The sequence below is a fragment of the Halichondria panicea genome, chromosome 1, assembly GCF_963675165.1.
Source record: "Halichondria panicea chromosome 1, odHalPani1.1, whole genome shotgun sequence".
In the NCBI taxonomy this organism is placed as follows: domain Eukaryota; kingdom Metazoa; phylum Porifera; class Demospongiae; order Suberitida; family Halichondriidae; genus Halichondria; species Halichondria panicea.
Window position 1 is genome coordinate 15,067,054 of NC_087377.1, and position 23,576 is coordinate 15,090,629.

The following is a 23,576-nucleotide window of genomic DNA, read 5'->3' on the forward strand; positions in this document are numbered from 1 at the left end:
TATACGGATTATGGAATCTCGTATGATGCTGGGATCCTTGGTATAGTGCTATCCATATGCATATATGTGTATATGGCTATCCCAGTGCTAAGTGGCAATGATTAAGTGGCTTCACACCTCCTCTGTTAATGAAGTGTGTACTTTGAACAGTGTCACTCAATAGTGACGTGCCTCCCATACCTTGCAGGTATACTAGCTAGAAGAGTGTGTTCATTAACGTGCTTACAACCACTATATAAAATTATAGCTAGAGCAAGACAATCTAGTGAGCTAGGCAGCCAGTCACCAGTTGCTAAGATGAGCTACAGAATTGCTATAACTCTGACCCTGACAATAATCGTAATCACATTTGTTCAAAAGAAACCATCCTGCAATGCCCAAATCACAGGTAGGATGAAAATCATTACGGTGTATATGCATGATGTAATATATACATGCATAATTTATATAGGCCTTAAATGAATTGTCTATAATTATATGACTAAATAGATGAGACCCTGTCAAGTGCTGGCAACAAATTTGTGGTCGGTTTCCCAAGAAATTTTGATGGTGAAGCGGAACAGTTGTTCTTAATAATCACAAACCCAGAGTCAAGTGCTGTTAGCTTCACAGTCACTCCAATTGATTTCAGCGGTAATGTTTCAGCATCTTCCACTACTGTAAACATCCCATCCAATTTTGAAGTTGTATCTATCAAAGAAAGGAACAAGGGGATCCTTGTTGAAGCTAACAGAAACATCAATGTGTATGGGCTATCTTTTGATCCAGGTTCTACTGATGCCTATTTAGCATTACCCTGTACTGTAATGGCAGTGGATGAATACGAATATTATGGAATCTCCTATGTACCCTTTTGTAGCGTTATTTTGGTGGTGGCTTGCGAAAATGAAACTGTTGTCAAATTCAATAATTCTGTAACAATAACACTCAATAGTATGGAAACGTATCAGTTTGAAAGTAGTACTCAGGATCTCACAGGAACAAGAATAACTAGCTCCAAACCTTTGTCTGTGTTTAGTGGATCTGATTGTGCTAATGTTCCTCAAGATATAAACTACTGTGATCACCTGGTTGAACAAGTGCCTCCGACTGTGACATGGGGCTCAAAATTCCTCGTAGCATCTCTCGAGGGTAGATCTTCTGGTGAACGTATTCGTGTTCTTAGTGCCCGAGCAGCAAGTGTAACTGTGAACTGTAACACTAACGTATCAGTCAGTGAATTCCAGTTACAGAGTGGAGGGAGATTCAGAGAATTTGAATTACCTATTGAAAGTTTCTGTAGCATTGAATCCACTTCTCCAGTACTGGTTGCACAGTATGCATATGGTGGTATGAGTGATGGCATAGGAGACCCATTCATGATGATAATCCCTCCAATTGAGCAGTTTACAAATAACTATTTAGTCGAGAGTTCCACTAATTTCTCATCCAACTATGTCACGATGTATGTTTCTTCTGAGTTTTTTCCAACTGCACAAATATTATTAGACAATTCTGTAGTTACTGGGTGGCAGAAAGTTGTCTGTTCAAATGGAGAGGTTTGTGGCCTCGTAAGTAGAACAAGTGTGTCTACTGGAGACCATTCTATCTGCCATCAAAACAGCTCAGCTGTTCTAGGTGTTTCAGTGTACGGATTTGCTACAGCCAGTTCTAGTTCTTATGGTTACCCTGGAGGCATGAGGTTGTCTCCCATACAATGCAACTGTGGTCAAAATTCCATTTGTTTGAATAACATGGGACAGTTTAATTGTAGCTGCTTGAATGGATTTGGTGCTAAATTTACTGGAACAGATGGATTCACCTGTAATGGTAAGTTGAGTGTCTACGTTATAGATAGAGGTTATTTCATTTTTTTTGTAAATGGTGGCTATAATAGAACAACTCCAACTTGAGTGCTCTTCACACACATAGACTAGTGTCTTTTACCCAAAAGAAAACTCTCACTACAGTGCAATAGAAACCAGGTGGATATTAAAGGCTGCTACCATGTATTTTGACATGCAGTAAGCATACAAATCACGTTTTTTATATAGTATTAAAGTTGCTGTGATCAGAGCAAGAATGAATTCACACCAAATATCATTGTCTTCAAGTTTTAATCTCACTAAGAGCTAATACCATGCATGTTGCTTTCTTCAACTTGGTATTGGAGGCTGTATTTAACTATGGGTGAGTACCTAGATAGTAACCATGGTAATAGTGGAAGGTATTCATGTTTACAATACATTTTGGACGAAGATGCATGAACAGCTATTTACAAGAAATGATAGAGTAAGTCGCCGAACCCTGTCAGACATCAATGCGTCATAAAAGTGTGTAATGCATAAACAATTATTGCACACTCTAATAGATGGCTGTAGCCAGTACAACTGCTTTTACTGCTTACATCTTGTTTTGTTCGTGCATTACACAACCTTTCACCTGTCGCACTTTGATGTCTGACAGAGTTTAGCGACTTACTCTAGTTGTTTATAGTACATCAATTTCGGTTTCATCTTGTCAGAGTGAGTTACATTGCTATAAATTCTGTAATATAACTGAATCACCTCATTCTTTTTCAAAAGCTATCACCTGCCCTCCCTTGACTATTCCTAATGGTTTTGTGACACACAATTCTACTGCTGATGAAAATGGCAACTATGCTTTTTATGTGAGGGCTACATACAATTGTGACACTGGGTTTTTTCTGGTTGGTAAGAACTCAACAACTTGCACTGGAGATGGAAGTAGCATTATTGGTACTTTTGATGGCCTAGTTCCAAGATGTGAAGGTAGGCTACTATAAAAAATTTTAGGGACTCAATTTGGTTAATTTTCGTTACATGCAGCTATAACGTGCCCTCCACTTTCCAATCCAACCAACGGATCTCTGTTTTATTCGAATGTGCCTGATCAAAACAACAGCTATGCTTTCAATGTAACAGCTACTTACAGCTGCAACTCTGGGTTTACTCTGGTTGGTAACAAGACAAGGAATTGCTCTGGAGATGGCAGTAGTACTACTGGTTATTTTAATGCGTCTGCTCCAACTTGCAAAGGTAAATACTATAATACTTCTGTGTTTGGAAACAAAGATTGTCTCTTTTTTCAGCAATAACATGCTCTCCTATTGCCGACCCAATTAATGGGACTATAATCTATTCTGCTGCCGCTGATGGTTTGGGTAATTATGTCTTCAATGTGACGGCTTACCACAGTTGTGACACTGGGTTTGATTTGGTTGGTAACAACCCAAGGACTTGCAGTGGAGATGGCAGTATTATTGTTAGTGCTTTTGATGGAGAGCCTATAATCTGTGAAGGTGCATGTGAGTGTGTACAGATTATTGCAATAAAGCATTCTTTTGAAGGAAAAATAATTATTTAGCAAAGACATGCACTTTTTATTTTCTATAGTTGCAGTTGCCTCATCTTCATCACTTATCCTCGATGTTGTCATACCTGTTGTGAGTGTGGTGGCTGTACTAGCTCTAGTTGTACTGGGTGGAGCTGTCTATGGATACATTCAAGTGTTTGCTCATCTGTGGAAGTTAAAAGATCCACAAACTGGAACTGCCAAACTGTGGAACGCTTGGAACCACGGAAAAGAAGAACTATGTAACAGTAGAAGTATGGAACAGTAGGAACCATGGAATGCTGAGAACCATGGAACCATAACAAACAGTAGGAACTATTAAGGTGTTTCAGTCTGTGTCAACATGTTTACTATATATGTATTAGAGGTATATATTACGTTATTATCGTTGATTGCAATTTTTGACAGAATTGATTTAATTCCACACAGTAATTTTATCATCATTGTGCTAATTTACTCGATTGTCGATCGATCACTGAGCTCAGTTTTAGTTATAATTATAATTGGAATTAACTTATAACAACTATAATAATTGACATCTGGGAAATACCAAACTGGCATGCATGCATGATGGTATGAATAACTATCTTAACGAAGAAGAAGTACCGAGACATCTGGACTCGGTACAACTGAGATCAAATTTCTATATAACCAGAGTAGCTCAACAACAAAATATTGAATTACTCCTACTAGATCCAATAACAAGAAAAATCATCTTGTAATGCCCACACATCACAGGTAACACTTTTTGTATATACAGATTAACCTCCCTCCTATTATATAGACTGATGTGACAATGTTAATAAGTGCTGGCAGTAAAGGTGGTTCCCCATATCACAAATCCAGAGCTAAGTGCATTCGTTTCTATCAGTGGGAATGTTTTCAACTCTTCAACTGTATAGTAAGCATTTCCCTCAATTTTATCTATAAATGAAAGAAACAAAGGGATTCTTGTTGAAGCCAACGGAAACGTCAATGTGTATGGGATATGTAACTGTATACACTGTCAGATGCCTATTTAGTACCGACCGTACGCGTGTACCAGAATGGCAGTAGATGAATACGAATAAAAAGACCTCTCTCATAATCATAATTTATACCGTAATGTGTATTGCAGAACCATATTTGCAAGGGCTGTTCTATATTATTATCCAAGATTTAATGTGCATTTTGACAATAGACAATTTCCAGCATTTGGTTGTAGGTTTTTAGGCCCCCATGCGCTCTGCCACTCATGATAATGTTTATACTATTGCTTTCCTCAATATGTGTGTACCTTTCAATACGATTTTGTTTTGGTGAAGGTTACTTTGAAGCAGTGTCACTACCTCTCATACCTCCCATACACCGGCCAGTGTCATGTTGACAGCCAATCCAATCTATAACCTTGCTAGCCTTAGGAAGCCATGCTGCCTTAGACTCGTGTTGTGCAATAAAGTGTACATGAATCTTTGTGTGCAACGGTGAGTATCTGCATGCATTGGTGACATGCCTTCCTTGCCAGGAAATAGGTAACTAAGACATGCAGTCTTAAAGGCTAATAATTATACTGTGTGCATAAATGTGTGCTTATACAACTACTAGCTATAGCTATATAGCTTAGGTATAGTTAGTAACAGTTGCTATAATGACCTACAGAATTGCTACTTTGACCCTGTCAATAGTCATAATCACATTTGCTCACAAGAAAGCATTCTGTAATGCCCAAATCACAGGTAGGACTGAGTTTTTGTATATATATGTATGTAGTAGTCTTGAATTGTCCATTGATCGTAGATGTGACCTTATCAAGTGCTGGAAACAAATTCGCCATTGGTTTTCTTAGAAATTTTGGTCCAGGAGATAATGATTTGTTTTTGTTCATCACAAACCCAGAGTCAAGTGCTGTCAGTTTCACAGTCACTCCAACTAATCTTAGTGGGAGCGTTTCTATCTCCTCTTCTGCTACACTAAACATTTCTTCCAGTTTTGAAGTTTTATCTGTCACTGAAAGAAACAAGGGGATTATCGTTGAAGCTGGCGGAAGTGTCAATGTGTATGGAATTTCTTTTGGTATTCTTAGTACAGATGCCTATTTAGCATTACCCTGTATTATAATGGCTGTGGATGAGTATGAATATTATGGACTCTCCTATTACACCATTAGTAGTAGCCGTCCTAGTGTTGTTTTGTTAGTAGCTTGTGAAAATGGAACTGTTGTCAAGTACGATTCTTCAACAATAACACTCAATAGTATGGAAACCTATCAGATTGAAAGTGATAATGATCTCACAGGAACAAGAATAACTAGCTCCAAACCTTTGTCTGTGTTTAGTGGATCTGATTGTGCTAGTGTTCCTCAAAGTATAAGGTTGTGTGATCACCTGGTTGAACAAGTGCCTCCGACTGTGACATGGGGCTCAAAATTCCTTGTAGCATCTCTCGAGGGTAGATCTTCTGGTGAACGTATTCGTGTTCTTAGTGCCCGAGCAGCAAGTGTAGCTGTGAACTGCAACACTGGGGTGTCTGTTGGTGAATTCCAGTTACAAAGTGGAGGGAGCTTCAGAGAATTTCAAATCCGTATTAACAGTTTCTGTAGCATTGAATCAACTTCTCCAGTACTGGTTGCCCAGTATGCATATGGTGGTAACAGTGATGGCGTGGGAGACCCATTTATGATGATAATCCCTCCAATTGAGCAGTTTACAAACAACTATTTAGTTGAAGTGCTTTCTATTTTCGCCTCCAACTATGTCACGATATATATTGCTTCTGAGTTTTTTCAAACAGCGCAAATATTATTAGACAATTCTGTTGTTACTGGCTGGAGGAATGTTCTCTGTTCAAGTGGAGAAGTGTGTGGCCACATCAGTAAAACAAGTGTGTCTGCTGGAACTCATTCTATCCGCCATCAAAACAGCTCAGCTGTTCTAGGTGTTTCAGTGTACGGACTCAATACAAATAGTTCTTACGGTTACCCTGGAGGCATGAGATTATCTCCCATACAATGTAACTGTGGTCAAAATTCTATTTGTTTGAATAACATGGGGAAATTTAACTGTAGTTGCTTGAATGGATTTGGTGCCTTATTTTCTGGAAGTGATGAAATTGTCTGTAAAGGTAGGTCGAGTGTTCAAATGTTATTTTACTGATAGTGTCTGTTCACCATAGCCATAACTTGTCCTCCCACATTCGCTCCAATCAATGGATCTGTGACATACAATTCTACTGCTGATGAAAACGACACCTATGCCTTTGATGTAGTGGCCTACTACAACTGTGACACTGGGTACTCTCTGGTTGGTGACAGCACAAGAACTTGCACTGGAAATAGAAACAGCAATGTTGGTGCATTTGATGGACTATCTCCAAATTGTGAAGGTACAATATAGCATAGGTACTCACACATGAATTCCTTTTTATGATCATTTCTGCTACAGCTATAACATGCCCTCCACTTTCTAATCCAACCAACGGCTCCGTTTTTTATTCGAATGTGCCTGGTCAAAATAACTGCTACGATTTCAATGTAATGGCTACCTACAATTGTGACACTGGGTTTTCTCTGGTTGGTGATCAAACAAGGACGTGTACTGGAGATGGCAACAGCACTACTGGTGCTTTTAATAGAGTGTCTCCAATTTGTAAACGTAAGTTCATACTTCTGTTTTGAAAATTTAAAACTCCCTTCAATCTCCTTTCAGCCATAACATGCCCCGCTCTGCTCTTTCCGAACAATGGCAGTATTGATTTTGGTGGAGCCTCACCAGAAGAAAACAGCACCTATGCTTTTAATGTGGTTGCTACCTACAATTGTGACACTGGGTTTTCTCTTGTTGGTGATCAAACAAGGACGTGTACTGGAGATGGCAACAGCACTACTGGTGCTTTTGATAGATTGTCTCCAACTTGTGAACGTAAGTGCATACTTTTATTTTGATATCTAAAAACTCCCTTCATCTCCTTCCAGCCATAACATGCCCCGCTCTGCTCTTCCCAAACAACGGCAGTATTGATTTTGGTGGAGCCTCACATGATGAAAACAGCACCTATGCATTTAATACGGTTGCTAGCTACAATTGTGACACTGGGTTTTCTCTGGTTGGTGATCAAACAAGGACGTGTATTGGAGATGGCAACAGCACTACTGGTGCTTTTAATAGAGTGTCTCCAACTTGTGAACGTAAGTTCATACTTCTGTTTTGAAAATTTAAAACTCCCTTCAATCTCCTTCCAGCCATAACATGCCCCGCTCTGCTCTTTCCGAACAATGGCAGTATTGATTTTGGTGGAGCCTCACCAGAAGAAAACAGCACCTATGCTTTTAATGTGGTTGCTACCTACAATTGTGACACTGGGTTTTCTCTTGTTGGTGATCAAACAAGGACGTGTACTGGAAATAGCAACAGCACTACTGGAGCTTTTGATAGATTGTCTCCAACTTGTGAACGTAAGTGCATACTTCTATTTTGAGAATCTAAAAACTCCTTCCTATCTCCTTCCAGCCATAACGTGCCCCGCTCTGCTCTTCCCAAACAACGGAAGTATTGATTTTGGTGGAGCCTCACATGATGAAAACAGCACCTATGCATTTAATACGGTTGCTAGCTACAATTGTGACACTGGGTTTTCTCTGGTTGGTGATCAAACAAGGACGTGTACTGGAGATGGCAACAGCACTACTGGTGCTTTTAATAGAGTGTCTCCAACTTGTGAACGTAAGTTCATACTTCTGTTTTGAAAATTTAAAACTCCCTTCAATCTCCTTCCAGCCATAACATGCCCCGCTCTGCTCTTTCCGAACAATGGCAGTATTGATTTTGGTGGAGCCTCACCAGAAGAAAACAGCACCTATGCTTTTAATGTGGTTGCTACCTACAATTGTGACACTGGGTTTTCTCTTGTTGGTGATCAAACAAGGACGTGTACTGGAAATAGCAACAGCACTACTGGAGCTTTTGATAGATTGTCTCCAACTTGTGAACGTAAGTGCATACTTCTATTTTGAGAATCTAAAAACTCCTTCCTATCTCCTTCCAGCCATAACGTGCCCCGCTCTGCTCTTCCCAAACAACGGAAGTATTGATTTTGGTGGAGCCTCACATGATGAAAACAGCACCTATGCATTTAATACGGTTGCTAGCTACAATTGTGACACTGGGTTTTCTCTGGTTGGTGATCAAACAAGGACGTGTACTGGAGATGGCAACAGCACTACTGGTGCTTTTAATAGAGTGCCTCCAATTTGTGAAGGTGAGGTGAAGAAGATCATAAAACAATGCCTTTATTTTCTATACAGTCATTACCTGCCCTCCCTTGAACAGTACTACCAATGGCAGTGTGATCTATAATGTTGAGAGTGATGATTTAGAGTTTGGAACACAGGCTATCTATAGCTGTGACACTGGGTTTTCTTTGGTTGGTAAGAACACAACGACTTGCACTGGAGATGGTAGTAGCACTATTGGTGTTTTTGATGGGACGGCTCCAACTTGTGAACGTGAGAGCACGATTACATTGTTGGAAATGTTTAACCCTTACATCAATCTCCAGCCATAACTTGCTCTGGTGTAAGCTCACCATACAACGGTAGCATTGAGTTCGGAGGAGCATTACCTGATGAAAACAGCAACTATGCCTTTGATGTGATGGCTACCTACAGATGTGACACTGGGTTTTCTCTGGTTGGTAATAGTACAAGGACATGTACTGGAGATGGTAGTAGCACTACTGGTGAATTCGGTGGAGTGACTCCAACTTGTGAAGGTAGTTGCATTAATTATTCTGTTATAAGATGTGTTTATAACCTTTACCCTCCAGCAATAACTTGTTCTGCTGCGCCCTCACCAAACAACGGCAGAACTGACTTCAGTGGATCCTCAGCTGAAAACGACACCTATGCCTTTGATGTGGTGGCTACCTACAGTTGTGACACTGGGTTTTATCTGGTTGGTAATAGCTCGAGAACATGTACTGGAGATGGTAGTAGTACTACTGGTGCTTTTGATGGCGAAGCACCATTTTGTGAAGGTGAGTTAATTTTTTTATTGAAGTTTGCGTTATAAATGAGTTGGCTGACCCTTTTGATTGGTACAGGTATAACTTGCCATCTTATGACAAGTCCAAACAACGGAACAATTTCTTACAATACCACATCAAATACATTCAGCATAATACACTTTAATGAAACGGCTACTTACAAGTGTGACCCTGGTTTTTCTCTAATTGGTAACAACTCAAGGACGTGTACTGGCGATGGCAGTAGCATTATTGGTGCTTTTGATGGAAAAACTCCATCTTGTGAACGTGAGTCTATGCATGCTTTTGTTGATGGATATTTTAGTTACTGTCTCGATCCCACCAGCCATAACCTGTCCCACTGTGCCGTCACTAAACAACGGCAATATTACATTCGGCGGAGCTTCACCTGATGAAAACGGCACCTATGCTTTTAATGTAATGGCTACCTACAGCTGTGACACTGGATTTTCTCTGATTGGTAACACCACAAGGAATTGCTTTGGAGATGGCAGTAGCATTATTGGTGATTTTGATGGGTCGGCACCATTGTGCGAAGGTAATTTACTACTTTAATGTTTGGAAAAGTAGATATTTTCTTGTATTTTAACAGCAATAACATGTTCTCCTCTTGCTGACTTAAATAACGGGACTACAGTCTATTCTGCTGACGCTGATGGTTTGGGAAATTATGTGTTCAATGTGACGGCTAACCACAGTTGTGACACCGGTTTTTTTCTGGTTGGTGACAGCTCAAAGACTTGCACTGGAGATGGCAGTAGCATTACTGGTGCTTTTGATGGAGAGGCTCCAACTTGTGAACGTTAGTGTAGATGTAGATGAGAGAGAAATATTTTTAGCATGTACATGCATACACGTTCACGTATGAGCACTCTTAATAATTATAACTGAATAAGGTAACTTATATCTTTTGTATAACACAAACTCCACATTGCACTTATATATCTCAAATCACGTAGCTGCCAAGTGTCCTGCACTGACTGTGATTAACGGTCTAATCAGCTATACTCCGGACATTTCTGCTGACTTTGACGTTGGTACGCAAGCCTATCATGATTGTGACTATGGCTACACTCTGTCTGGAGCCACTGTGCTCACTTGTACTCAAGGCAACCCGAATGACATCACCGGTGTTTGGGATCTACCTTTTCCTACTTGTGATTGTGAGTGAAATAAGCTTTTTGGTTTCCCGTCACGTGCGTATGTACAACTATGAGTGTGTTTGCAGAGATTGGCAATGAAAAGTTAAGTCATGAAAATTATTTACCTCGAGATATATCCGGTTGTAAGACTGTAAGAATTCTATTGTGTGTGTTCCAGAAAAACTACTAATGCATTCAAACTTTTCTTGTTTTACTTTCTGTTTTCTCCAGTGGACCCTCCTGTGATCACTTTGCAGCCGATGAGTACAGGAGTGGGGGAGGGTGCTAGTGTCACTTTTAATGTATCAGCATCTTCGGGGGATGGTATTCTCAACTATCAGTGGCTGAAGAATGGGTTTCAGATACCAGGAGAAACATCCTCCACTCTGGTACTCTCTTCTGTCATGGATGATGATGAGGGAGCTTATAGTGTCAATGTCACCAACAGCCTCTTGTCAACCTCATCCGATATTGCTACACTGACAGTTGGTAAGTATAATAATTATGTTATCTCAAGAATGTTGTAAACTATTTTTAATCAACGTACAGTCATCACCTGCCCTCCGTTGACTATTCCTTCCAATGGTTCTGTAACATACAATTCTACTGCGGATGAAAATGGCAACTATGCATTTAGCGTGGTAGCTACCTACAGTTGTGACACTGGGTTTTTTCTTGTTGGTGACAACTCAACAACTTGCATTGGAGTTAGAAATAGCACTACTATTGGTGTATTTGATGGATTAGCTCCAATCTGTGAAGGTATAATAATTATTTATATACCTTAATTAAGGTGACATATTTTCGCGAGTATTAATTTCTGCTATTTCTGCGAATGAGAGTAAAGCCGCAAAAATGTGTTCTCGCAGATAATTGGAAGATGCAACAAATCTCATTAAAACCACTTGTGAGTAATTAGAAACGCTATATGTGTAATTTCACAACTTGAAGGATTTAAATACCAGCAAAATGAGTTAAACAGTGAAAACGCAAACAATCTACCTGTGAAAATATGTCACATAATCATTTATGGGCTCACTCAACATTATTTGGGCTATACCTTGGTATAAAAAGTCACAATTCATGAATATAATTAAGCCTCTATAATGACATCAATATTATGGTTACATTCCATTCCACATAATTAAGTGTAACATATAATTATGTCACTACTGTAACCAATGTAACATCAACCACCACTGTAACAACTGCAACAACTGTAACACCAGTCACCACTGTAACGCTAGTCACAACTCACCACTGTAACAACTGTAACAACTGTAACGCTAGTCACCACTGTAACAACTGTAACAACTGTAACACTTGTCACCACTGTAACGCTAGTCACCACTGTAACAACTGGTAGCACTTGTCACCACTGTCACCACTGTAACAACTGTAACACTTGTCACCACAGTAACAACTGTAACACTAGTCACAACTGTAACGACTGTAACACTTGTCACCACTATAACAACTGTAACAACTGTAACGCTAGTCACCACTGTAACAACTGTAACACTAGTCACAACTGTAACAACTGTAACACTTGACTACTGTAACAACTGTAACACTTGTCACAACTGTAACAACTATAACGCTAGTCACCACTGTAACAACTGTAACACTTGTCACCACTCTAACAACTGTAACACTAGTCACAACTGTAACAACTGTAACACTTGTCACCACTGTAACACTAGTCACCACTGTAACAATTGTAACACTTGTCACCACTGTAACAACTGTAACACTAGTCACAACTGTAACACATGTCACCACTGTAACGACTGTAACACTTGTCACAACTGTAACAACTGTAACACTAGTCACCACTGTAACAACTGTAACGCTAGTCACCACTGTAACAACTGTAACACTTGTCACCACTGTAACAACTGTAACACTTGTCACCACTATAACACTAGTCACCACTGTAACAATTGTAACACTTGTCACCACTGTAACAACTGTAACACTAGTCACAACTGTAACAACTGTAACGCTAGTCACCACTGTAACAACTGTAACACTAGTCACAACTGTAACACTAGTCACCACTGTAACAATTGTAACACTTGTCACCACTGTAACAACTGTAACACTAGTCACAACTGTAACAACTGTAACGCTAGTCACCACTCTAACAACTGTAACACTTGTCACCACTGTAACAACTGTAACACTAGTCACAACTGTAACACTAGTCACCACTGTAACAATTGTAACACTTGTCACCACTGTAACAACTGTAACACTAGTCACAACTGTAACAACTGTAACGCTAGTCACCACTCTAACAACTGTAACACTTGTCACAACTGTAACAACTGTAACGCTAGTCACCACTCTAACAACTGTAACACTAGTCACAACTGTAACAACTGTAACGCTAGTCACCACTGTAACAACTGTAACACTTGTCACAACTGTAACAACTGTAACGCTAGTCACCACTCTAACAACTGTAGCACTAGTCACAACTGTAACAACTGTAACACCAGTCACCACTGTAACAACTGTAACACTAGTCACAACTGTAACAACATGCCACCACTGTAACATCTGTAACGCTAGTCACAACTGTAACACTTGTCACCACTGTAACACATGCAACAACTGTAACACTAGTTCTTATAGTACTTATAGTCTATAGTGGTGCCAGACTAAAGTGTTACAGTAGTGACGTGTGTTGCATTGGTGACATGTGTTACAGTTGTTACAGTGGTGACAGATGTTACAGTTGTTACAGTGGTGACATGTGTTACAGTTGACAGTTGTTACATTTGTGACTAGTGTTACAAGTGCTACAGTTGTTACAGTTGTGACTGGTGTTACAGTGGTGGCTGGTGTTACAGTTGTTACAGTGGTGACGTGTGTTGCATTGGTGACTAGCGTTACAGTGGTGACATGTGTTACAGTTGTTACAGTGGTGACAAGTGTTACAGTTGTTACAGTGGTGACAAGTGTTACAGTTGTTACAGTTGTGACTAGTATTACAGTGGTGACAAGTGTTACAGTTGTTACAGTGGTGACTGGTGTTACAGTTGTTACAGTGGTGACTGGTGTTACAGTTGTTACAGTGGTGACAAGTGTTACAGTTGTTACACTTGTGACTAGTGTTACAGTGGTGACAAGTGTTACAGTTGTTACAGTTGTGACTAGTGTTACAGTGGTGACAAGTGTTACAGTTGTTACAGTGGTGACTGGTGTTACAGTTGTTACAGTGGTGACTGGTGTTACAGTTGTTACAGTGGTGACAAGTGTTACAGTTGTTACAGTGGTGACTGGTGTTACAGTTGTTACAGTTGTTACTAGTGTTACAGTGGTGACAAGTGTTACAGTTGTTACAGTGGTGACTAGCGTTACAGTTGTTACAGTGGTGACATGTGTTGCATTGGTGACATGTGTTACAGTTGACAGTTGTTACATTTGTGACTAGTGTTACAAGTGCTACAGTTGTTACAGTTGTGACTGGTGTTACAGTGGTGGCTGGTGTTACAGTTGTTACAGTGGTGACGTGTGTTGCATTGGTGACTAGCGTTACAGTGGTGACATGTGTTGCATTGGTGACATGTGTTACAGTTGTTATAGTGGTGACAAGTGTTACAGTTGTTACAGTGGTGACAAGTGTTACAGTTGTTACACTTGTGACTAGTGTTACAGTGGTGACAAGTGTTACAGTTGTTACAGTTGTGACTAGTGTTACAGTGGTGACAAGTGTTACAGTTGTTACAGTGGTGACTGGTGTTACAGTTGTTACAGTGGTGACTGGTGTTACAGTTGTTACAGTGGTGACAAGTGTTACAGTTGTTACAGTGGTGACTGGTGTTACAGTTGTTACAGTTGTTACTAGTGTTACAGTGGTGACAAGTGTTACAGTTGTTACAGTGGTGACTAGCGTTACAGTTGTTACAGTGGTGACATGTGTTGCATTGGTGACATGTGTTACAGTTGACAGTTGTTACATTTGTGACTAGTGTTACAAGTGCTACAGTTGTTACAGTTGTGACTGGTGTTACAGTGGTGGCTGGTGTTACAGTTGTTACAGTGGTGACGTGTGTTGCATTGGTGACTAGCGTTACAGTGGTGACATGTGTTGCATTGGTGACATGTGTTACAGTTGTTATAGTGGTGACAAGTGTTACAGTTGTTACAGTGGTGACAAGTGTTACAGTTGTTACAGTTGTGACTAGTGTTACAGTGGTGACAAGTGTTACAGTTGTTACAGTGGTGACTGGTGTTACAGTTGTTACAGTGGTGACTAGCGTTACAGTTGTTACAGTGGTGACAAGTGTTACAGTTGTTACAGTGATGACTGGTGTTACAGTTGTTACAGTTGTTACTAGTGTTACAGTGGTGACAAGTGTTACAGTTGTTACAGTGGTGACTAGCGTTACAGTTGTTACAGTGGTGACTGGTGTTACAGTTGTTACAGTTGTTACAATTGTTACAGTGCTGACAGATGTTACAGTTGTTACAGTGGTGACATGTGTTACAGTTGTTACAGTGGTGACTAGCGTTACAGTGGTGACATGTGTTGCATTGGTGACATGTGTTACAGTTGTTACAGTGGTGACAAGTGTTACAGTTGTTACAGTTGTGACTAGTGTTACAGTTGTTACAGTGGTGACTAGCGTTACAGTGGTGACATGTGTTACAGTGGTGACAAGTGTTACAGTTGTTACAGTGGTGACTGGTGTTACAGTTGTTACAGTGGTGACTAGTGTTACAGTTGTTACAGTGGTGACATGTGTTGCATTGGTGACATGTGTTACAGTTGTTACAGTGTTGACAGATGTTACAGTTGTTACAGTGGTGACTAGCGTTACAGTGGTGACATGTGTTGCATTGGTGACATGTGTTACAGTTGTTACAGTGTTGACAGATGTTACACTTGTTACAGTGGTGACTAGCGTTACAGTGGTGACAAGTGTTACAGTTGTTACAGTTGTTACAATTGTTACAGTTGTTACAATGTTGACAGATGTTACAGTTGTTACAGTGGTGACATGTGTTACAGTTGTTACAGTGGTGACTGGTGTTACAGTTGTTACAGTAGTGACATAATTATATGTTACACTCCATGCGTACGTACACTTATTGGAATGGAATGTAACCATAATATTGATGCCTATACCCTCATTATAGAGGTTTAATTATATTCATGAATTGTGACTTTTTATACCAAGGTATAGCCATTATTTGTGTGTGCATTTCTTTTATAAATAATTTCTACAGCCATAACATGCCCACCACTTTCCAATCCATCCAACGGTTCTCTGTCTTATTCGAATGTGCCTGATCAAAACAACAGCTACGGTTTCAATGTCGAGGTTACCTACAGTTGTGATACTGGGTTTGCTTTGGTGGGTAACAAGACAAGGACTTGCACTGGAGATGGCAGTAGCACTAATGGTACATTTAGTGGAAGTGATCCAACTTGTGAACGTGAGTGAGACTAATATGATCTGTTTCAGCTTCTAAAGAATTTGTCCTATGTAGCCATAATCTGTCCTCCTTTGACAAGCCCAACCAATGGCTCGATGTCTTATGGTGGAGTTGCTACTGATGTAAATGGCAACTTTACGTTCAATGTAATGGCTACCTACAGTTGTGACACTGGGTTTGCTCTGGTTGATAACAGCTCAAGGATTTGCACTGGAGACGGGATGAGTGTCAATGGTGGCTTTAATGGAACAGCTCCAACTTGTGACCGTGAGAGCTCTTCACACACTTAATTTGCAACTGTAAACTTTCTCTCCAACTGTCTACAGCTATAACCTGCCCTGCTGTGGCAGCGCCTAGTAGTGGCAGTATTGACTTTGGTGGAGCCTCATCTGATGGAAACAGCAACTATGCTTTTGATATGGTAGCTAATTACAATTGTGATAATGGATTTTCTCTGATTGGTAATAGCTCGAGGACGTGTACTGGAGATGGCGGTAGCACTACTGGTGCTTTTGATGGAGCAGCTCCAACTTGTGAACGTAAGCGCACACTTCTGTTATTGGACACAAATTATAACTCCCCTATAACAATCCACCCAGCTATAACTTGCCCTGGTGTGCTCATACCAAACAACGGTACTATTGACTTTGGTGGCGCCTCACATGATGAAAATGGCACCTATATTTTTGCTGTGGTGGCTACCTACAGTTGTGACACTGGGTTTGCACTGGTTGGTAACAGCTCAAGGACTTGCACCGGAGATGGGATGAGTGTCAATGGTGGCTTTAATGGAACAGCTCCAACTTGTGACTGTGAGTGCTCTTCACACACTTAATTTGCAACTGTAAACCCTCTCTCCAACTGTCTACAGCTATAACCTGCCCTGCTGTGGCAGTGCCTAGTAATGGCAGTATTGACTTTGGTGGAGCCTCATCTGATGGAAACAGCAACTATGCTTTTGATGTGGTAGCTAATTACAATTGTGATAATGGATTTTCTCTGGTTGGTTATAGCTCGAGAACGTGTACTGGAGATGGCAGTAGCACTACTGGTGCTTTTGATGGAGCAGCTCCAACTTGTGAACGTAAGCGCACGCTTCTGTTATTGGACATAAATTATAACTCCCCTATAAAATATTATAACAATCCACCCACCCGCCAGCTATAACTTGCCCTGGTGTGCTCATACCGAACAACGGCAATATTGACTTTGGTGGCGCCTCACTTGATGAAAGTAGTACCTATATTTTTGCTGTGGTGGCTACCTACAGTTGTAACACTGGATTTTCTCTTGTTGGGGATAACACAAGGACTTGCACTGGAGATGGCAGTACCACTACTGGTTCTTTTGATGGAGAAGTACCAACTTGTGAAGGTGAGTGCATCTAAACTGTACTCCATTTTATTTATAATTATACAGTCATTACCTGCCCTCCTCTGAACGATCCTTCCAATGGCACTGTGACTTACAATGTTGAGAGTGAGTTTGGAACGCAGGCAATATACAGTTGCGACAATGGATTTTCTCTGGTTGGTAATACGACCAGGACTTGTACTGGAGATGGCAGTAACACTACTGGTTCTTTCGATGAAGAAGCACCAACTTGTGAAGGTGAGTGCATCTAAACTGTACTCCATTTTATTTATAATTATACAGTCATTACCTGCCCTCCTCTGAACGATCCTTCCAATGGCACTGTGACTTACAATGTTGAGAGTGAGTTTGGAACGCAGGCAATATACAGTTGCGACAATGGATTTTCTCTGGTTGGTAATACGTCCAGGACTTGTACTGGAGATGGCAGTAACACTACTGGTTCTTTCGATGAAGAAGCACCAACTTGTGAAGGTGATTATCCGCATAAATATTGTGTGTGTATTGTGACTCAAGGTACACTCCATAATTCCATGCAGCCATAATGTGCCCTGCTCTAAGTGACCCAATAAATGGTAAAATAGAGTATGATGATGGAGATACTTCTACTAACAACAATCAACTCCGACTGGTTCCTTTTGGTACGATGGCCACCTACACTTGTGTCTTTGGTTTTACTCTGATGGGTAATGACATAAGAACGTGTACTGGAGATGGCAGTAGCACTACTAGTGCATTTAGTGGAATTGATCCAACTTGTGAACGTGAGTGATACCTCAGTCTGACCAAATATGTTTTGTTTCAGCTTACTAACCAACTTTCCCTAAATTCAATTATGCAGCCATAACATGTCCTCCTTTGATGAGCCCAACCAATGGCTTGGTGTCTTATGGCGGAGTTGCTACTGATGTAAATGGCAACTTGTTATTTAATGTAATGGCTACCTACAGTTGTGAAACTGGGTTTGCACTGGTTGGTAACAGCTCAAGGACTTGCACCGGAGATGGGATGAGTGTTAATGGTGGCTTTAATGGAACAGCTCCAACTTGTGACCGTGAGTGCTTTTCACACACTTAATTTGCAACTGTAAACCCTCTCCCCTCTCCAACTGTCTACAGCTATAACCTGCCCTGCTGTTGCAGTGCCTAGTAGTGGAAGTATTGACTTTGGTGGAGCCTCATCTGATGGAAACAGCAACTATGCTTTTGATGTGGTAGCTAATTACAATTGTGATAATGGATTTTCTCTGGTTGGTAATAGCTCGAGAACGTGTACTGGAGATGGCAGTAGCACTACTGGTGCTTTTGATGGAGCAGCTCCATCTTGTGAACGTAAGTGCGTATGCTTTTGTTATTGGACATTTTAACTCCCTTCCTACTCCACCCCACCCACCAGCCATAACTTGCCCTGGAGTGCTCATACCAAACAACGGCAATATTGAATTTGGTGGCGCCTCACTTGATGAAAATGGCACATATATTTTTGCTGTGGTGGCTACCTACAGTTGTGACACTGGGTTTTATCTGGTTGGTAACGACTCACGGACTTGCACTGGAGATGGCAGCAGTATTATTGGTACTTTTGATGGGTCGGCTTCAACTTGTCAGCGTGAGTTACATGCATGGCTTTAAATTACATGCCGAATCACACCTATTCTTTTTTTAAAAGCTATCACCTGCCCTCTGTTGACTATTCCTTCTAATGGTGCTGTGACATACAATTCTACTGCTGATGAAAACGGCAACTATGATTTTTATGTGATGGCTACCTACAATTGTGACACTGGCTTTTTTCTTGTTGGTGACAACTCAACAACTTGCACTGGAAATGGCAGTAGCATTACTGGTGCCTTTGATGGCCTAGTTCCAATATGTGAATGTAGGTTATAATAATTTTAGGAACTCAATTTGAATAAGCATTTCTGTTACATACAGCTATAACATGCCCATCACTTTCCAATCCAACCAACGGCTCTCTGTCTTATTCGAATGTGCCTGGTCAAAAAAGCAGCTATGCTTTCAATGTAACAGCTACTTACAGCTGCAACTCTGGGTTTGCTCTGGTTGGTAACAAGACAAGGAATTGCTCTGGAGATGGTAGTAGTACTACTGGCTATTTTGATGCGTCTGCTCCAACTTGCAAAGGTAAATACTATAATACTTCTGTGTTTAGAAACAAACTAATTTTTCAGCAATAACATGTTCTCCGATTGCTGACCCAATTAATGGGACTGTAATCTATTCTTCTGACGTTGATGGTTTGGGAAATTATGTCTTCAATGTGACGGCTAACCACAGTTGTGACACTGGCTTTGATCTGGTTGGTAACAATCCAAGGACTTGCAGTGGAGATGGAAGTAGCATTACCGGTGCATTTGATGGAGAGGATCTGAAATGTGAAGGTGCAAACAGTATGAGTGTGTACAGATTATAATGACAATAAGGCAAACCCTACTGTACATAATTCCTTTAACGACCAAAAAAACATTGATAAAAATTTAAGTACTCCATAATTATAGGCTCTCGTAAGTAATGAAAAACAATGAATTTGTGTTTTTACTCATGCACAGTTTTAGTTGCCTCTTCTGCATCACTTATCCTCGATGTTGTCATACCTGTTGTGAGTGTGGTGGCTGTACTAGCTCTAGTTGTACTGGGTGGAGCTGTCTATGGATATATTCAAGTGATAAACCATCTGTTGAAGTTAAAAAAGCCTGAAACTAGGACTGCTAAACTGTTGTAATCTTTAATTGTTTTCAGTCTGTGCAAAACTAATAATTATCACTGTCAACAGTACGTCATTTATATTTAAGTAGATAGAGGTATGAACACTAACTTATCGTTTAATTTGTGATTCTATTCTTATAAAGAATAATGCTCTATACCAATGAGCTCAATTTTATGTTGGTTTCGATCGAGATAAAAATTTTGTTTCATGTATACGTCTGGCTTGTCCACGTCCACTGACAACACTATAAGTCTGTAGTCTGTATGGATGTCATTAATTTCACATTTTGAAGAATTTATTACCAGCAAAATGTGCTAAACAGTGCAAAATCTAGACCTGTGAACACCTTGAACATTAATTAACTAGATCTAGCTATAGTTATAAAAGTATATAGGGAGCATTGATATTGTGGCGTAAGAAGATGGTTTGACAAAGGGGAGCTTTTACTTGCATGCATGGACCTGGAGGGGGAGCTGAGACATATGCACCCCGAAATTATCTATAAGCATAGCATTGCAAGATTATCACCAAAAATAAAAGGGGACTCCAGCACTCTGCTTCTGACTGGTCTAAGCATATTATAGATAGAACTCTCCCTTTTCTATCTATGGTCTAAGTCTATATAATACTACTTTAACCCTGTCTACTCGTAATTATAATTATACGTTTGCTCACAAGAATGTGTAATGCCCAAATCACAAGTAGAATTCTTGAATTGTCCATTGCTTCATCTTATAGATGTGAAGTGCTGGCAACAACTCTCTCGTTGACTTCCCTAGTTAGTGGTCAATTGCAATGGGATAAAATTTCTTATTCATCCACAAACTCAAAGTTAAGTAATATTTTCCCGGTCACAATTGATTGTGGGAGCATTTCAATTTCTTCAATCATCCAGTTTTTGGGGGGATCTTTGTTGAAGCTGATGTAAATTATAAGATCAAGGATGTATAATAACTATTTTCTGCGGACATGTTACAGTGTATATACTATGATGGCAGTGGATGAATGAATTATTATGGAGTCTCGTATGATGCCGGGATCCTTGGTATAATCTCCTATGTACCCTTTTGTAGTGTTATTTTATTGGTGGCTTGTGAAAATGAAACTGTTGTCAAATTCAATTCTTCCTCAACAATAGTATGGAAACGTATCAGTTTGAAAATGAAGAGTAGTCCTGAGCACTTGTGCAAGCCTTGCGTGCCAGGCTTGTTGCAACTGGAGTCGACAAGGGCTTCAAGAGCAAGGAGGTGTTGTCTCTGTGAGTCTACTGTTGTTGAACCATCCCACACATGCTGGTTGATTACTTCTGTGCTAGATTAGTTAATGGTACTCACAGTCACAGGGTCCCTTTAGTTTATTATGCCCTTATTGTATTAGTCCCTTGGGCAAGGAAATTACTGGACTACTGGTGGTGGTCCTCCTGTGATTGATTTGATTGGTTGTTGTGGGGTTGGGAAATTTTGTTGCACAGTCTGGTTTGGTGATGATGTGTGATTTGATTATAATAGTCTTTTTTTTTTTTTTTTTTTCTTTTTTTTTTTTGGATAGCCAAGTATATCATTCGCAAAGAATAACTATAGCTACAAACCTTTGTCTGTGTTTAGTGGATCTGATTGTGCTAATGTTTCTCGAGATATAAACTACTGTGACCACGTGGTTGAACAAGTCTTTCCGACTGTGACATGGGGTTCAAAATTGCTCGTACCATCTCTCGAGGGTAGATCTTCTGGTGAACGTATTCGTGTTCTTAGTGCCCGAGAGCATGCAATTGTGAACTGCAACACTAACGTATCAGTCAGTGAATTCCAGTTACAGAGAGGAGGGAGCTTCAGAGAATTTGAAGTTGAAAGTTTCTGTTGCATTGAATCCACTTCTCCAGTACTGGTCGCCCAGTATGCATATGGTGGTACGAGTGATGGCGTGGGAGACCCATTCATGATGATAATCCCTCCAATTGAGCAGTTTACAAATAACTATTTAGTCGAGAATTTCACTAATTTCTAATCCGACTCTGTCACGACGTTCAGACAATTTTGTAGTTACTGGATGGCAGAAAGTTGTCTGTTCAAATGGAGAAGTTTGTGGCCTCATAAGTAGAACAAAATGTGTTTACTGGAGATCATTCTGTTCGCCATTAAAACAACTCAGCTGTTCTAGGTGTTTCGGTGTACAGATTTGCTACAGCCAGTTCTAGTTACCCTGGAGGCATGAGATTATCTCCCATACAATGCAACTGTGCATGGTCAAAAATCTATTTGTTTAAATAACATGAGACAGTTTAATTGTAGCTGCGCTAGCTTGAATGGATTTGGTGCTAAACAGATGGATTCACCTGTAATGGTAAGTTGAGTGTTTAAGTTTATATAGATATAATTATATAGAACAAATATACGTGGTAGCAGCCTAAATATCCACCTAGTTTCTACCGCACTCTATAGTACGAGCTATCTTTTGGGTTTACAGATAAAAGACACTAGTCTATCAGTATGTGTGTAAAGAGCACTCTTGTACGATCTCAAGTTGCATGGAGCTGTTTCATTAAAGCCACCATTCACAAAAAAATAAAATGACCACATGCAGTAAGCATACAAATCACGTTTGTTAGGATTAAAGTTGCTGTGCATGATCAGAGCTAGAATGAGTTCACACCAAATATCAACCTTTTCTTCAAGTTTTAATCTCACTAAGAGTTTTCTTTTAATACCATGTTGCTTTCTACAACTTGGTATTGGAGGCTGTATTTAACTATGGGTGAGTGTAAGTCATATATACCTATAGATAGTAACCATGGTAATGGTGGAAGGTATCAATACATTTTGAAGATGCGTGAACAGTTATTCAAGTTACAAGAAATGATAGAGTAAGTCGCCGAACCCTGTCAGACATCAATGCATCATAAAAGTGTGTAATGCACGAACAAAACAAATCAATTATTGCACACTCTATAATAGATGGCTGTAACCAGTAACATCTATTTTACTGCTAAAATCTTTCTCCTTCATTGAAGAGAAACGAGAGTTCTCTGATACAGCGTAGATACAAGATGCAGTTTCTATCACCTTCACAACAGCCTTGTGAAGGAAACCTTGATTGATTGGCAGCCGCGTGAACTTCTTCATGCACAGGTAGGACACAATGAACTTCACATAGCACACAGCGTTTAGCACATCGCGCATGACCCATTGAAAATTGTTACATAGCTATAGCGCATATATAGCACATCACACATGGCGTATCGGACATCTTCGCATATAGCGCATATAGCACTTAGCACATAATCTGAGTTGTAAACACAAACACGTGGCAAGTTGTATGCAGTTAGAAGTCTAGCTATAGATCTAGTTTTTACTGTGTATACCTCTTTCTCCCTCCTTCAGGCGCATAGTACATCCCACGTGGCGTATTTGAAATCTTTGTATATAGTGCATAGCACATAGCGCGACCTTCAGTACCATCTGTTAGAGTGTACAATTAGTCTTGTGCATTACACAACCTTTTACTGGCGCACTT

The 23,576-nt window shown here is 40.1% G+C and overlaps 5 protein-coding genes across 5 annotated transcripts; all 5 read left to right on the forward strand.

Moving 5' to 3' along the window:
- Positions 1 to 6,377: 6,377 nt before the first annotated feature.
- LOC135334220 (P-selectin-like) lies at positions 6,378 to 8,341 on the forward strand. Its single transcript, XM_064529365.1, has 8 exons — positions 6,378 to 6,453; positions 6,505 to 6,714; positions 6,774 to 6,983; positions 7,038 to 7,250; positions 7,304 to 7,516; positions 7,571 to 7,783; positions 7,839 to 8,051; positions 8,106 to 8,341. Exons 1-8 carry the CDS (start codon positions 6,378 to 6,380, stop codon positions 8,339 to 8,341), a joined length of 1,584 nt encoding a protein of 527 aa, XP_064385435.1.
- A 551-nt stretch (positions 8,342 to 8,892) lies between these two features.
- LOC135342326 (E-selectin-like) lies at positions 8,893 to 10,168 on the forward strand. The gene is made up of 4 exons (XM_064539067.1): positions 8,893 to 9,099; positions 9,154 to 9,363; positions 9,430 to 9,910; positions 9,965 to 10,168. The coding sequence occupies exons 1-3, from the start codon at positions 8,982 to 8,984 to the stop codon at positions 9,762 to 9,764; spliced, it is 663 nt and encodes a 220-aa protein (XP_064395137.1). The 5' UTR covers positions 8,893 to 8,981; the 3' UTR covers positions 9,765 to 9,910; positions 9,965 to 10,168.
- On the forward strand, positions 9,793 to 16,014 carry LOC135334304 (P-selectin-like). Its single transcript, XM_064529478.1, has 6 exons — positions 9,793 to 9,910; positions 10,010 to 10,174; positions 10,332 to 10,535; positions 10,746 to 11,003; positions 11,064 to 11,276; positions 15,756 to 16,014. The coding sequence occupies exons 1-6, from the start codon at positions 9,793 to 9,795 to the stop codon at positions 15,971 to 15,973; spliced, it is 1,176 nt and encodes a 391-aa protein (XP_064385548.1). The 3' UTR covers positions 15,974 to 16,014.
- Positions 16,015 to 16,060: 46 nt separating this feature from the next.
- On the forward strand, positions 16,061 to 18,361 carry LOC135334391 (P-selectin-like). The gene is made up of 8 exons (XM_064529580.1): positions 16,061 to 16,232; positions 16,292 to 16,504; positions 16,565 to 16,777; positions 16,837 to 17,049; positions 17,127 to 17,339; positions 17,385 to 17,576; positions 17,622 to 17,813; positions 17,879 to 18,361. The coding sequence occupies exons 1-8, from the start codon at positions 16,061 to 16,063 to the stop codon at positions 18,109 to 18,111; spliced, it is 1,641 nt and encodes a 546-aa protein (XP_064385650.1). The 3' UTR covers positions 18,112 to 18,361.
- Positions 18,276 to 20,247, forward strand: LOC135334471 (P-selectin-like). Its single transcript, XM_064529695.1, has 7 exons — positions 18,276 to 18,393; positions 18,458 to 18,670; positions 18,735 to 18,947; positions 19,008 to 19,217; positions 19,274 to 19,483; positions 19,531 to 19,740; positions 19,909 to 20,247. The coding sequence occupies exons 1-7, from the start codon at positions 18,276 to 18,278 to the stop codon at positions 20,079 to 20,081; spliced, it is 1,347 nt and encodes a 448-aa protein (XP_064385765.1). The 3' UTR covers positions 20,082 to 20,247.
- Positions 20,248 to 23,576: the final 3,329 nt, after the last annotated feature.

Excerpts from the sequence above, each read along its gene's own strand:
- LOC135334220 (XM_064529365.1), top strand. The coding sequence starts at position 6,378 with ATGGGGAAATTTAACTGTAGTTGCTTGAATGGATTTGGTGCCTTATTT. Across the intron at positions 6,715-6,773 it reads ACTATCTCCAAATTGTGAAG|CTATAACATGCCCTCCACTT; the intron begins GTACAATATAGC and ends TTTCTGCTACAG. Across the intron at positions 7,784-7,838 it reads ATTGTCTCCAACTTGTGAAC|CCATAACGTGCCCCGCTCTG; the intron begins GTAAGTGCATAC and ends ATCTCCTTCCAG.
- LOC135342326 (XM_064539067.1), top strand. The coding sequence starts at position 8,982 with ATGGCTACCTACAGATGTGACACTGGGTTTTCTCTGGTTGGTAATAGT. Across the intron at positions 9,100-9,153 it reads AGTGACTCCAACTTGTGAAG|CAATAACTTGTTCTGCTGCG; the intron begins GTAGTTGCATTA and ends TTTACCCTCCAG. Across the intron at positions 9,364-9,429 it reads CGAAGCACCATTTTGTGAAG|GTATAACTTGCCATCTTATG; the intron begins GTGAGTTAATTT and ends TGATTGGTACAG.
- LOC135334304 (XM_064529478.1), top strand. The coding sequence starts at position 9,793 with ATGGCTACCTACAGCTGTGACACTGGATTTTCTCTGATTGGTAACACC. Across the intron at positions 9,911-10,009 it reads GTCGGCACCATTGTGCGAAG|TCTATTCTGCTGACGCTGAT; the intron begins GTAATTTACTAC and ends ACGGGACTACAG. Across the intron at positions 10,175-10,331 it reads AGAGGCTCCAACTTGTGAAC|CTGCCAAGTGTCCTGCACTG; the intron begins GTTAGTGTAGAT and ends CAAATCACGTAG.
- LOC135334391 (XM_064529580.1), top strand. The coding sequence starts at position 16,061 with ATGTCTTATGGTGGAGTTGCTACTGATGTAAATGGCAACTTTACGTTC. Across the intron at positions 16,778-16,836 it reads AACAGCTCCAACTTGTGACT|CTATAACCTGCCCTGCTGTG; the intron begins GTGAGTGCTCTT and ends AACTGTCTACAG. Across the intron at positions 17,340-17,384 it reads AGAAGTACCAACTTGTGAAG|TCATTACCTGCCCTCCTCTG; the intron begins GTGAGTGCATCT and ends ATAATTATACAG.
- LOC135334471 (XM_064529695.1), top strand. The coding sequence starts at position 18,276 with ATGGCTACCTACAGTTGTGAAACTGGGTTTGCACTGGTTGGTAACAGC. Across the intron at positions 18,671-18,734 it reads AGCAGCTCCATCTTGTGAAC|CCATAACTTGCCCTGGAGTG; the intron begins GTAAGTGCGTAT and ends CCCACCCACCAG. Across the intron at positions 18,948-19,007 it reads GTCGGCTTCAACTTGTCAGC|CTATCACCTGCCCTCTGTTG; the intron begins GTGAGTTACATG and ends TTTTTTTAAAAG.